This window comes from Notechis scutatus, chromosome 5 (assembly GCF_049901735.1).
Source record: "Notechis scutatus isolate UNSWTSFEM ecotype Mainland chromosome 5, rNotScu1.2, whole genome shotgun sequence".
NCBI classification, from domain to species: domain Eukaryota; kingdom Metazoa; phylum Chordata; class Lepidosauria; order Squamata; family Elapidae; genus Notechis; species Notechis scutatus.
The window spans coordinates 62352986-62365020 of record NC_142013.1 but is presented as its reverse complement, the minus strand read 5'-3'; the positions used below and the strand labels follow the sequence as shown (position 1 = coordinate 62365020).

At 36.1% G+C, this 12035-nt stretch overlaps 2 protein-coding genes across 3 annotated transcripts in view; one reads left to right on the top strand and one right to left on the bottom strand.

Moving 5' to 3' along the window:
- Positions 1-12035, bottom strand: part of LOC113424465 (cilia- and flagella-associated protein 47) — an 851958-nt gene that overhangs the window by 81868 nt on the left and 758055 nt on the right. The window lies entirely within an intron of this gene.
- DSCAM (DS cell adhesion molecule) overlaps positions 1-12035 on the top strand; it is a 205701-nt gene that overhangs the window by 5613 nt on the left and 188053 nt on the right. The window contains exons 3-5 of one of the 2 annotated variants that reach the window (XM_026673964.2): positions 4969-5244; positions 10309-10605; positions 11495-11770. In XM_026673964.2, coding sequence (XP_026529749.2) covers positions 4969-5244; positions 10309-10605; positions 11495-11770 — 849 coding nt within the window. Of the gene's footprint in view, positions 1-4968; positions 5245-10308; positions 10606-11494; positions 11771-12035 lie in introns of those variants that run through there. The other variant, XM_087966873.1, reaches the window with a different exon arrangement.

The following is a 12035-nucleotide window of genomic DNA, read 5'->3' as shown; positions in this document are numbered from 1 at the left end:
CAGTTTCCACATCTAAATGGTTAACTATATAGTTTTTACTAGCTGCCCACACTAAAGCTGCCCTCAAGGTTGCTGCCTTAAGACTAGGTGCAAACACCTCATCATAGTCATTAGCATTCTGCCTAAAACCTTGGGCTACTAACCTTGCCTTATGGATTAAATTACCATCCTTATCTATTTTTACCTTAAATATCCATTTGCAGCCAATGGATTTCTTTCCTACAGGTAATTTGGCATTCTCAAACACCTTCATATCTCTTAATGAATTCAGTTCCTTATTAATTGCTGCATACCATCTTTCTTTTTCCTTATTAGGATACTTTTTAATTTCTTCAACAGAATTAGGAACTTGATTAATCTGGCACACTGTGTTAGCCTGGTACCTATCAGGCGGTCTAGATACACGTGTAGTTCTTCTGGGAATTACAGGGCTTACAGGAGGACTTTGTTGAACTTCTACCTGTTCATCTTCCTCATCCTGTTCAGCTATTGAATCTGTTTCTTCCTTTATGGGCACTAATTCATCCTGTATTTGTCTCCTTACTTTATTTTTAAAGTTACAGGGCTTACTAATGGGATTTCTATAGGATTCAATAATTACATCTTTATTGGCATCCTGTTCTAATTTCTCCCATCCTTCATGTTCTAGAAATTGGGCACTAGCACTACATAACACTTTAGATGTGCCTTTCTCCCAAAATCTATATGCCCTATGGTTTTGCCTGATAACCAACGAAGAAAAAATCTTTTAGCTCTATGTTGCCCTTTTTTTTCTGAGTTGTGCAGGAATATGCACCCATGCTGGTGCACCAAATGTGTGCAGGTAACTTAGGTCAGGTTTCCTGCCATGCCACCTGGTGAATGGTATTTCACCTGTTGTTGTATTAACAACGTTGTTCAATATGTTATTAGCACACATTGTAGCCTCCCCCACAAAGAATCAGGTAACCCAGAATCATTTAACATTGTTCTAACCATTGCCTGTAGTGTTTGGCCTCTTCTTTCAATAAAAGCGTTATGTTCTGGCCTGTATGGAGCAGACTTCTTATGCTCTATTCCAGCTATCTTAAGTCTGTTCTGGAATTTGTTATTAATAAATTCCGTGCCATTATCTGTCACCAGAGTTATCAGTTGTCGTTTAGACTTTCTTTCAGCAAACCTAAGCCAATTGAAAAAATGTTGATATGTTTCAGTTTTGCTTTTCATTAAATAGCAAAACCCATATCTAGAATAATGATCCATAATGCTCAGTATATATCTAGCACCCCCCATACTGGGTTTCTTTGGACCTATTATGTCTGCAAATACTACTTCTAAAGGTTCTTTTGTTTTGAAACCATTTAGCCTATTTGCAGGCAATACCTTTGCTCTTATCTTCACAGCAAACATTACAACGCAAATATTTATCACAAGATTTTAACCTTATTCCTTCAGATAACTCAACTGTACGTTTTAGCATTTTAAAATTTACATGCCCCAAACGCCTATGCAATAAATGGATACATTCTTTATGAGGCTTTATATTATTAAATACAGTTTGAGCCTCCCCTTTCTTACTATTATCTAATACATATAATGTTCCATTTAAAGCTGCAGTTACCCTTTTGTTATCTTTTTCAATTATGCAATTATTATCCTTAAAAGTAATTACATAACCTAATTTATCTAATACCCTTACTGAAAGCAAATTAAACTTTAGTTGTGGTACATACAACATTTTTATATCCTGGTTTATGTACGGACAACGTGCAAAACCTTGACCTTTAGCTTTCAGTTTCCAGCCGTTAGCAAGAGATATATGTTGAGAGCTTGTAGACATTTTTATAAATTTTGTCTTATCTCTTGTGATGCAGTGGGATGCGCCACTGTCAACCACCCATAAATTATTCTTCACATCAGAGTTGCTAAACATGGCTAGTTCAAATGCTTTCTTTGGCTTTTTTACATTCTGGCTTTTTCTCCTTTTGCAGAACCTTGCCAAATGTCCTCTGCCTCCACAATTAAAACACTTTTTAATTGTGTATGCTGTCGAAGATAAATTCTCTTCTTCCAGGTGCTTTACTTTGCTTTGCTGGTTTCTTTCAAACTTTGAAGATAATTTCTCTTCTTTCTTATCTTCTCTCAGCTCGTCACGCTCACGCCTTCTTCTGGCTTCTTCTAGTAGCCTGCCTGTAATCTCGGTTAATGAGAGACTTTCTTTTGGCAATACCTCTAACGAAGTCACATAGTCATCATAGCTTTGATCTAATGAAGATAATATTATGTAGACTTGTTGCAGTTCATTAAATATAAGCTCTTTTTCTTGCAAATCTTGAAAAATGCTCTTCATACAGTTTAAATGAACTAACATATCTCCATTCCTCTGAAGATGCGTTCGAAAAAGCTTCCGTGTAAGATTTATATGTGCTCCTACACTGTCCCGAACATAAATCTTCCTGAGGTTCTCCCAGCAGTTTGCAGCATTTTCTTCTCCACGAATATGGACAAGCTGCTGATCACAGAGAGTCAGTCCTATGATGCATAAAGCCTGCTCATTCTTCAGTTTAAAGTCTTGTAACTTTTCGTTATCATCATCATTAGCAGGATCCCAGCTACTCACATCTGGTGGGTTTGCTATAATGTCCCACAAACCTTCTCTGCGTAGAAGTAAACTACATTTCATTGACCATGAAACATAGTTTGTTCCATCCAGCCTGGATATCATGGACAGTTGTGACAAATTTACTTGTGCCATTACTCTTCAGATATTTTGACTATTTTAAACTAATTAAAACAGTTTGTTTTTACAGTAATGTGCAACTCACACCAACTCTCTCTGCTATATCCTGGTTAGTTAGACTATGCTGCTGGGCCCATAACCAATGTTAGGGTTTGGGGATTAACCCCTAGAAGAGTATTGCAGCAGTAGTCAAGCCAGGAAGGGCCCAATGAGTATACACACACTGAACACAAACACTGTTTGTAGTTTAAATAGTTTTTAATCCAGTTAGAGTTTAAGCATTGTCATTCAGTCCATTAAGTCATTCACTTACCACTTCAGAAACAGACTACCTTGTTATCCTCAGGAAAACTCTCTGCTTTACACCCAATACTAGAAATACTTGAAATAATTATTTGAATTGCTAACCCATATTAGTGTCAGAATATTTTCGAACAGTTCTGGTGAAATAGGATATCTGCCTACACAAACATAGAATGCAGTGGATTGGCCACTGCTAGCTGCTGCAAGGCACTCCCTAAATCAGGGCTGTCAAACTCACAGCCTGTGGACCGGATGCGTCATGCACTGGCCACGCCCACCCCTGGTTTAGCAAAGGCGGGGAAAGTCATGATACATCACATGACGCCACCATGCTGATGTGAGTTTGACACCCCTGCTCTAAATCATTCACTCACAACTTTGTGGTACTCTCATAGCTCCTGAAAAGATCAACCTAAGTAATGCTGTTACAGCTATTCCCCCTCCCCTCAAATAATCCCACTCTGCTCTGATTTACTTGAAAGGTGACAACTGGAATCTCTTTTCCATCGGTAATTTGATTGTTTGAGGAAAATATATATTAAGATTAAAGAACTAGAGGGAAGTTGAAAAGTCAAAAAGGGAAAAATAAAAAAGACTTTCAGTATTTGGCAGGAATATTTTGCTTAGAAATCACCTTTTATTTTGGAAGCATACTCATCCAGTTTCAAGGCAATTTTGATAAAAGAATTTACTCTGAATTTTCACCAGAACATCATTTGCTTTTTTTTTCTTCACAATTTGTCTAAAGACAAAAGTAAGGAGGGCTTAGTGGTCCTGTTTGTTTTCTGACATATCCCCCACAAAAATATATAGATTAAAAAGACATTAACTGGTGTTCTTGAGAATATGTACCATATGTATTCAGAATGTATGTTTGCTATAGTGTTGAGAACAAATCCTTTCAAATAGGCCTCATAATATTTTTCATAACTATTATTCTAATAGTTTATAAGCCTTTAGTTAGTTGCCTTCACTGTGCAAAACTTCGGTACTCATAGAACACCACCTATGCTTTGTCTATTAGAAACAAACATTTGCCTGCATAAAGAAAACAACTACTTTCATTATCTCCATTTCCAAACAGGAATATGGGTTTGTGATAGGTAGTTTATTTGTTTCGGACAAAGATTCATAGATCTTACTAGCTCACTAAGAAGCTACAAAGGTGTGAGTGTTAAAATTATCCTTGCATGATCTGCACAAGTATAAGATTATTAACATTTGCTTCTTTTAAAACATGTGATTTCTTCCAACTAAAGTGTCTAAAACAAGCCCTTAGATATGTGGTAAAAAAAAATTAACTCAAGAAACACTGCTGAACATGCTCAGAATAGAACCATGATTATACTCCACACAAGAGAATATTTCTACATATGACTAATGATATAAGCAAAAAGGGGAATATTCTACAAACTAAAAATAGAGCAGCCATTTTCTGGGCTCTATCTTACTGGTCCATGGGCTGTAGGAGTTAGTTTTAAATATTTATTTGGTGCAGCAGCATGATTCTGTCTGGTTATCTTTATTAGGTTTTGGATTAAATTCCACAACTCCATTATATAGAATGAAACAATCATTTCAGATGTCCTAAGAGGGGGTAACAGTGGCAACTGAAAGTCATTTCTTGTGAATCTGGCTGTAAATATATAGACTTATGTATGCTATGCAGCTTACTCTCCTTGTTATTCTCAATAATATTTTTGAAATATCCACCTGTTGCCAATTTAGCTCACTCACGTGGTGGAGGCTTGTCATGCTGCTATTTTCCTACAGCAGCCAAACCCTTTCTGATGTGGAACATTGCTATTTGAAGTGGTTATTTTTAAAAAAGTGATTCCTTTATATTCTTCATAGCCTGTATTGATATTCAGTGAGTTAAACATTACTCTTTTGGTTTGCTCATCAGTGGCCAAAATAAAATGTCTGAATTCAATGCCTTCTTCCAGAGCCTCTAAAAGCCACCATCAGTCCTCGGAAAGTTAAGAGCAGCGTTGGTAGTCGAGTGTCCTTGTCCTGCAGTGTGTCTGGAACAGATGACCATGAACTCTTCTGGTATCGAAATGGAGAAATCATCAATACTGGCAATAATGTGAGAATCATTGGGGTCAATCATGAGACTCTTATTATGGATGGCATGTCCAAAAGTGATGGCGGGGCATACCAGTGTTTTGTACGCAAAGACAAGATGTCTGCACAAGATTATGTTCAAGTGGTGCTAGAAGGTCAGTCATTATTTTATGTATGTAAACACTTTACAAGTTAATCCGTGCCTGTCCTTTTCACTGTTCTCAAAAGACATCTTGAAATAATGTTTATATATTTTAATAAAATATAAAATTAGTTTTAAAGTATACATTTCAAAAATATTTATTCAAAACACACCATTGTAGCACTCATAAGAAAGGCCTTTTAAGAGGTGTCTGAAACATGTCAAAACTGATATGAGTTGAAATAGTGTCTGTACTGTAGCAGTGTATAGATTACAGTATCATAGCATACAGTTTCCTGGAATTCTTATTTCCTTATAAAAGAAACTTCTTTTTCTACATCAAGTTGTTGAGGTTGTTTTTTTTTACTTTTGATAATTTTCTTAACAAATCTATGGAGGAATTATTGAGTCTGTCATCTGTACTTTGATAACTATCTGGTTTGATACCGCAACTAAACAGAACAGATATAGATAGACTCCACTGGATAGTTAGAGCTGTAGAAAAAAAACGATTGCAATCAATCTGCCTTCCATTGAGGACCTGTATATTGTGCAGGTCAAAAGAAGGGCTGAGAAAATATCTATATAGACTTCTCACATTCTGGACATAAACTGTTTCAACTCCTCCCCTCAGAATGCTGCTAATAAGGCATGGCATATCAAAACATCTAGACACAGATACAGTTTTTTTCCCTCATGCGATCACCAGGCTGGACACCTACTCCTCACAATATTGTTTTATGTTTCTTTACCCTTGTGGTATGGCTGTCCTTCTCATCTTCTCTACTATCCCCTCTTATTGGTATCATATTATGATTATTATTATCAGTACTCTGTTGCTTTGCATCTACTTTGAGAGCTTCTGAACTGGAGACAAATTTCTTGCGTGTCTTATCACACAAGGCCAAATGAAGCTTTTCCATTCCATTGTTACAGGGAAAAGGAAAGTGCTGTTTTCCTATTTATTTTCTTTGTTTTGCTTATGGTGTTACTTATATTATTCTGCAGCTTTCTTGCCTTGTCTTGCATCACGAGGAATTCCTTTTATATTGCCAGAGATGTTGCAAGTTGCTGAATCAAACTAGTGAAAGATAAGACATTTGTATGTGCCCACCTTGTAACTAAGGTTACGTGTCAGAAGCCTTCATTCCACCCAATTCTATAAAAATGTATTTGGGTTTATTTTAGTTTGTTTTTATTTTTTCCTCTTATTTGAAAAAGTGAAGTGAACTAATTACATTTTGACTGATCATGTCTTGGGAACAAACAGTAGTTCAGCTAATTAAGGTAGTACTTCCTGCCAAGGATGAAGTCTGGATAAAGGCCATGGATCACCATTTTTAAAATGATGCTCCAATTGTTATTTTGTGTTCTGTTTTGAATAGTCAGATAAACTTTCAAGGTAGCATGGATAGATAGTTGAGAAAATAGCCATATTCTATAAGGTATATCTGAATGACAATGTAATATGGAATAGGTTGACAGGACTCTATAAAAGTGTCAGGGTTCCAACATGTCAGCACTTTTTCCAAGTGCAGTCGGCTCTGCCCTACGTAATTTACTGTTCACCTACGACCCTGTTTCCCCCCTCCTCCCAGGAAGTGTCATAAATCACATTCTCCAACTAAGCACTTTCATGGGCTATGGAAAACACGCTTCTCCAGCTGGGCTTGGTAACTTGACACACAATCTGGAGAAAGGTATGCATGGAATGTGCTTCTGATCATAGCAATGAAATGCTCCATCAGCTCTCCCCCACTTCTTCTTATGGCAACTCAAGAGCAAGCCAGGAATGCTTTACGAGTTGACAAAAAGATTAGTACCAATATGATAAGCCAACAATAAAGTCAGTACCAACCAAATTCCTCCTATTTAGGTATTGTAGTTGCTTTCTTCTACTACTCCCTATTCAGTTATATCTTGAAAAGAAAATCATCACCTTCCTAGCATTATTCCCACAGGTACCTCTTTTCAGAACAGCTGTTGTCTTTATGTTCATCTCCAGGTGACTTCTTAGATGCTGTTCATAATTTAGTAGTAAGACCAAATAGTATTTATACTATTTTACAAATCAGGTTAACAGTAACATGACGATTCATTAGTATCTATCCTTCAGAAACATATTCTTGAATGCTATTTGTAATGTTTTTGAACAACCACCTGTTGACCCTATTAATAAATGTGTAAGAAGAAAAAAGTCCATACATGCGCTGTACATTTCATCCCAGGCATTATTTGAAACCATCGCAATCAGCACAAATTGCTGACACCATGTTTCCCCTAATAATCGTGAAGAAAATTATAAATTTGTTTAGAGCTAATGAAGCTACAGTGCAAACATGGCATGAAAACTAATTTCAGAATAGTCACAGAAAAGGGAGGATATTACCTGTGTGGATCTAGTTACCTTGGCAACCATCTCCCATGACTAAGAAAGCCTTAAAGAGCATATTGATCATCTTTAATGATGTTGAGAGAGTGCAGGTTATCAGAGTACAGCAGCAGGGGGGATTTCTAAGACATAGGTCTCCCTGGGAAAATAATGTCTGCTTTCATCTGCAAAAAGCCTGTCACTTGTATAATTTTTTTTTTTTAAAAAAAGTGGAAGGCAAAGGAGCAGACTAAGCACATTCTCTGATTTATTAGCTGTGTGTCAATTCCACTTCAGGATAAAAAGCCTGTAGCTCTTTGTCTTCTGGGAAATGACAGTGCTAATGCACAGGGAGAGGATGGGAAGGGTTTGAGAAGAGACGGAAGTCTCAGGCATGCAGCCCTTTTGGTTTAACACTTCCTTGCTTGTTCAGATAAGATTGTAAACTGGGAGTGCTACAGAAAAAGAATGGTTTGCTACAGAGTACTGAATGCCCCGGTTGACATCTTTATAGGTTTCATGCAGAAAATATTAGAATTCTGGGATCCCTTGTGAATCATGCTTCAATAGAGGACCCAGTCACTGGCTTTCCCACCCTTGTCTGGATGCTTATTAAATGGCACTTACAGTTGAAAAGCACTTTGGTGTGGCAAGATCGCTATACCTGCTCTTAAACCAAGACAAAAGAAAATGAAAGTGTAAGAACTTCCAATGATCCAGTAGTTATTGCAGACCTCAGCTCTCAAACAGTTTCATGCAAGGAGTGTGCATAATGTGCACCTTGAACTTGTATATACGTTGGGATTGCTTTGATAGAATTAAACTGCAATTCTCCTTGGAGCAAAACAGTACAGTATTTTGAGGGCATTAGCTATTAGCAGTAGTAGTAGCGGTAATAGTAGTAATTCTAATGATCCCCACAAATTTTAATGTATGAGTCTCTCCTAATTCATTGTAATTATGGTTACAATGAAAACCAAATTTGGCCCAGCAGCAATCATTAATCGGGTCCTTTTTGCAGATTGTAAGCAATATTTGGTATGAGATTTATACATTCTCAGGCCACAATTATTTTTAAATCTCCCTAAATATTGTGCTACCTAAAAGAGATAATATGAAATTATTCATTTATTAATTCTTTGTTAACTTTATAATTCCAAGTTTCTGAATTTTTTTTTAAAATTTGAAGGTATTTTTCCACAATAAGCCAAAGTGTTGCTTCCTTTCTAAAACACTGGTGGTATAAATAGATGCAAACAGCAAATTTAGCAAATTCTTGCAAATCGTTAAAATTCGTTCATATCTCATAATAATCTTCTACCCCTACAGTATATGTGGCTGTAACTGTCATGAGAAAAGGAATCATGAGCTAGTCAACATGAGTTTTATTCTTTTGTTTGGAATGTCTCAGAAGAGGAATATATCAAAGGTTTCTTTAAAATAACTAAGCCAGTACTAATTCCTAAATGCTGGTGTGTCATCTACCCTTACTTCAGATAGGTTAGATTGGTATGTGTTTGGTTGGGTTGTTACATACAAGTGTTACATACTAGACTTCTAGATTCATTAAGGGAACACTGTAACTTTATATATTTACATACATGCCTGTTCAGACTAATGTTAGGGGTTAGAGCTCGCAACTTTCATGGAATCCAATCATACATTTGGTTCTAGTAGAAACTGAACAAGTTATGTTTGGGTTGAATTTTCATTTTATTTTATTGATTCATTGATTTTCAAAATTTCTCCATCAAGTATTGAAAATAGAAAATATGGGAAAGGCCATTTTAGTCAACAAATCCATCTTGAAGCTCAGTGGATAAATACAAATTAAGCTATTTGAAAACAGCAAACATGTGCAATGAAGAAGAGTTCTTCACAAATCTTGCCATCAAAGTGCTGCCATGATTAGCAAGTCCTTTTTTTGTCCCCATCTGAAAACAGGAACATTTTCTGATGTTTTCCACACTTCACCCTTCTCCAGGATTTCTCAAAGATAATATATAAAAGTTTCTCATATCCATCAACATATTCCTCAATATGTAGTTCTTCTGTCCCTAAAGAATTAAGCTCATTCAGAGTAAACAATATTCTCTGGACATATTTCTACCAATCTGAAGTTTCAGGTCTTGCCTCTTCCTGTTCTTCCCAACTATTCTTTTAAACAACTATTACTTGCACAAGGACACTGCTGAATACATGTGCATACATACACATTTAATGTTAATACTAAAAGCACTTGACACCCACAGACCCCTAATGAGGAGTTTAAAGAAATAGTTGAGATAAAGAAACAGCCACAGTTATATATTTATGTATATGATTTACAGGCATGTGATAACTTCCATAAGACCTTGTGCTTGGGTTGAGGATATACTAAGTTCTACTTTTGTTAAAATTTTCTAAGTTAACTAAGTCATCTCTGTTCCTTTCCTAGTTTATTTCACTACTTTAACTCAGAAGTAAATTTATAATTAGCCTAATTAATTGAAAGCAATAACATTAATATGAAATAGCAAATGGAAAAATAAGTAATAAGCAATAACTATGGCCAAAATGAGAACTAATTGAGAACTACTTTTTGAAACTAACATTTATTTGGTTTCCTTTTTCTTAAAACAGAGGAGCTAAACAGATTTTACTCTTTTGTGGTAAATTGTCTCATGTATCTTCTCTTTTTAACTTAGATTACCTTTCCTTCTACAGATGGAACTCCTAAAATAATTTCAGCCTTCAGTGAGAAAGTGGTAAGCCCAGGAGAGGGTGTATCTTTGATGTGCAACGTGAAAGGAACTCCTCTTCCTACCATCACATGGACTTTAGATGAAAATCCCATAATTAAAGATGGGAACCACCGTATTAGTCAGATCATCACCTCTGAGGGGAATGTAGTCAGCTACCTAAACATCTCCAGTACTCAGGTCCGAGATGGCGGAGTATATCGTTGTACTGCCAACAACTCAGCTGGAGTCGTCCTCTACCAGGCTCGAATAAACGTAAGAGGTGCTTGTCAAATCAGCTCCTCCAAAAAAAAATAAAAAATTAAACGTCATTATAGTAAAATAAAGCATAAATGCATGTATGAACTTTGCTATAGAATGCTAAGAATTTTTTTTCCAATGCTATCTCTATTTTTCTCATAAAGGAATAATGGTATAAGACTATAATGCTAAGGACAGCTTCTTCAGAGTAAGCATCACTTATAGGGCTTACTTCTGAGTTAATGTGTGCCAGATTGCAATGACAGCCCATTATATAAAATAAGCACAGCACATACTGTGAATGTATGTTATACATACTAATCAATTTAGCTATTTTTAACTTGCTATAGAATTTGTTTTGCTTGCATGACCTTTTTTATTTTAAGAATTTAACATTCATTGTTAGTATGCAGGTTAAGAGTATTTCAGTTTATATCTGTAATTCAGTCCACATCCTGTCAGATGTATCAGAGCATACCTCTTCACTCAGAATATATATGCTACTGATTGAGGGGGATACAAATTTTCAACCAAAACCTCTGGAATGCAACAGGTTAGAAACAGTTGTATTCACCCTAATTTTAGAAATGTCGGGCTACTGTTTTAATTCTGTCTTGTCTTATCTGGCATTAACTGAAATTACACTAGCTTTTAATTTGTAATTCAACACAGATTTTAGTCATAAGGGTTTAGTGATCCCAATGTGTAGTTTAATTAATTAATTAATATGGCTGTTGTAGAATTAGAAAAATTGAAAAGTGCAAAACAAGTAGGAAGAGCCCTTTATGTTGCTCTGTGAAGTTAAAAAAGAGGAAGGAACTATAGTAAGCTGCAGTTTTCAGGATCTAAAAGAATTATATATTTAGAAGAAAACAATATTTTCTTAACTGAGTTTGCTTTTATCTTTACAGGACCAGCCAGCATTCGGCCAATGAAAAATATTACAGCAATAGCAGGGCGGGATACCTTCATTCACTGTCGTGTTATTGGTTACCCTTATTACTCAATCAAGTGGTATAAGAATTCTAATCTGCTCCCTTTTAATCATCGTCAAGTAGCTTTTGAAAACAATGGAACACTGAAGCTCTCAGATGTGCAGAAGGAGGTGGATGAGGGGGAATACACATGCAATGTTCTGGTTCAACCCCAACTGTCCACTAGCCAGAGTGTACATGTGACAGTAAAAGGTAAAACAGGACTGTAATTTAAAAATGCTTGTAAAATTGGGAATGAAGGTGATAAGCACCTATCATAGATCATGCTCTGGCTTACATGTATGTGAATGTATGCGAATTGTCTGTCAAAAACGAATGCAATGGAGATGTTAAATGTAACTTGGCATTTCCAGTTTGCATGCCATCTCCAACCAGAAGTTGGAGTCATGAGAGCTTTGAAAAGTACCAGTCATAAAAACTACTACTATCACATCAGACAGCTAACTTTAGTGGGGCA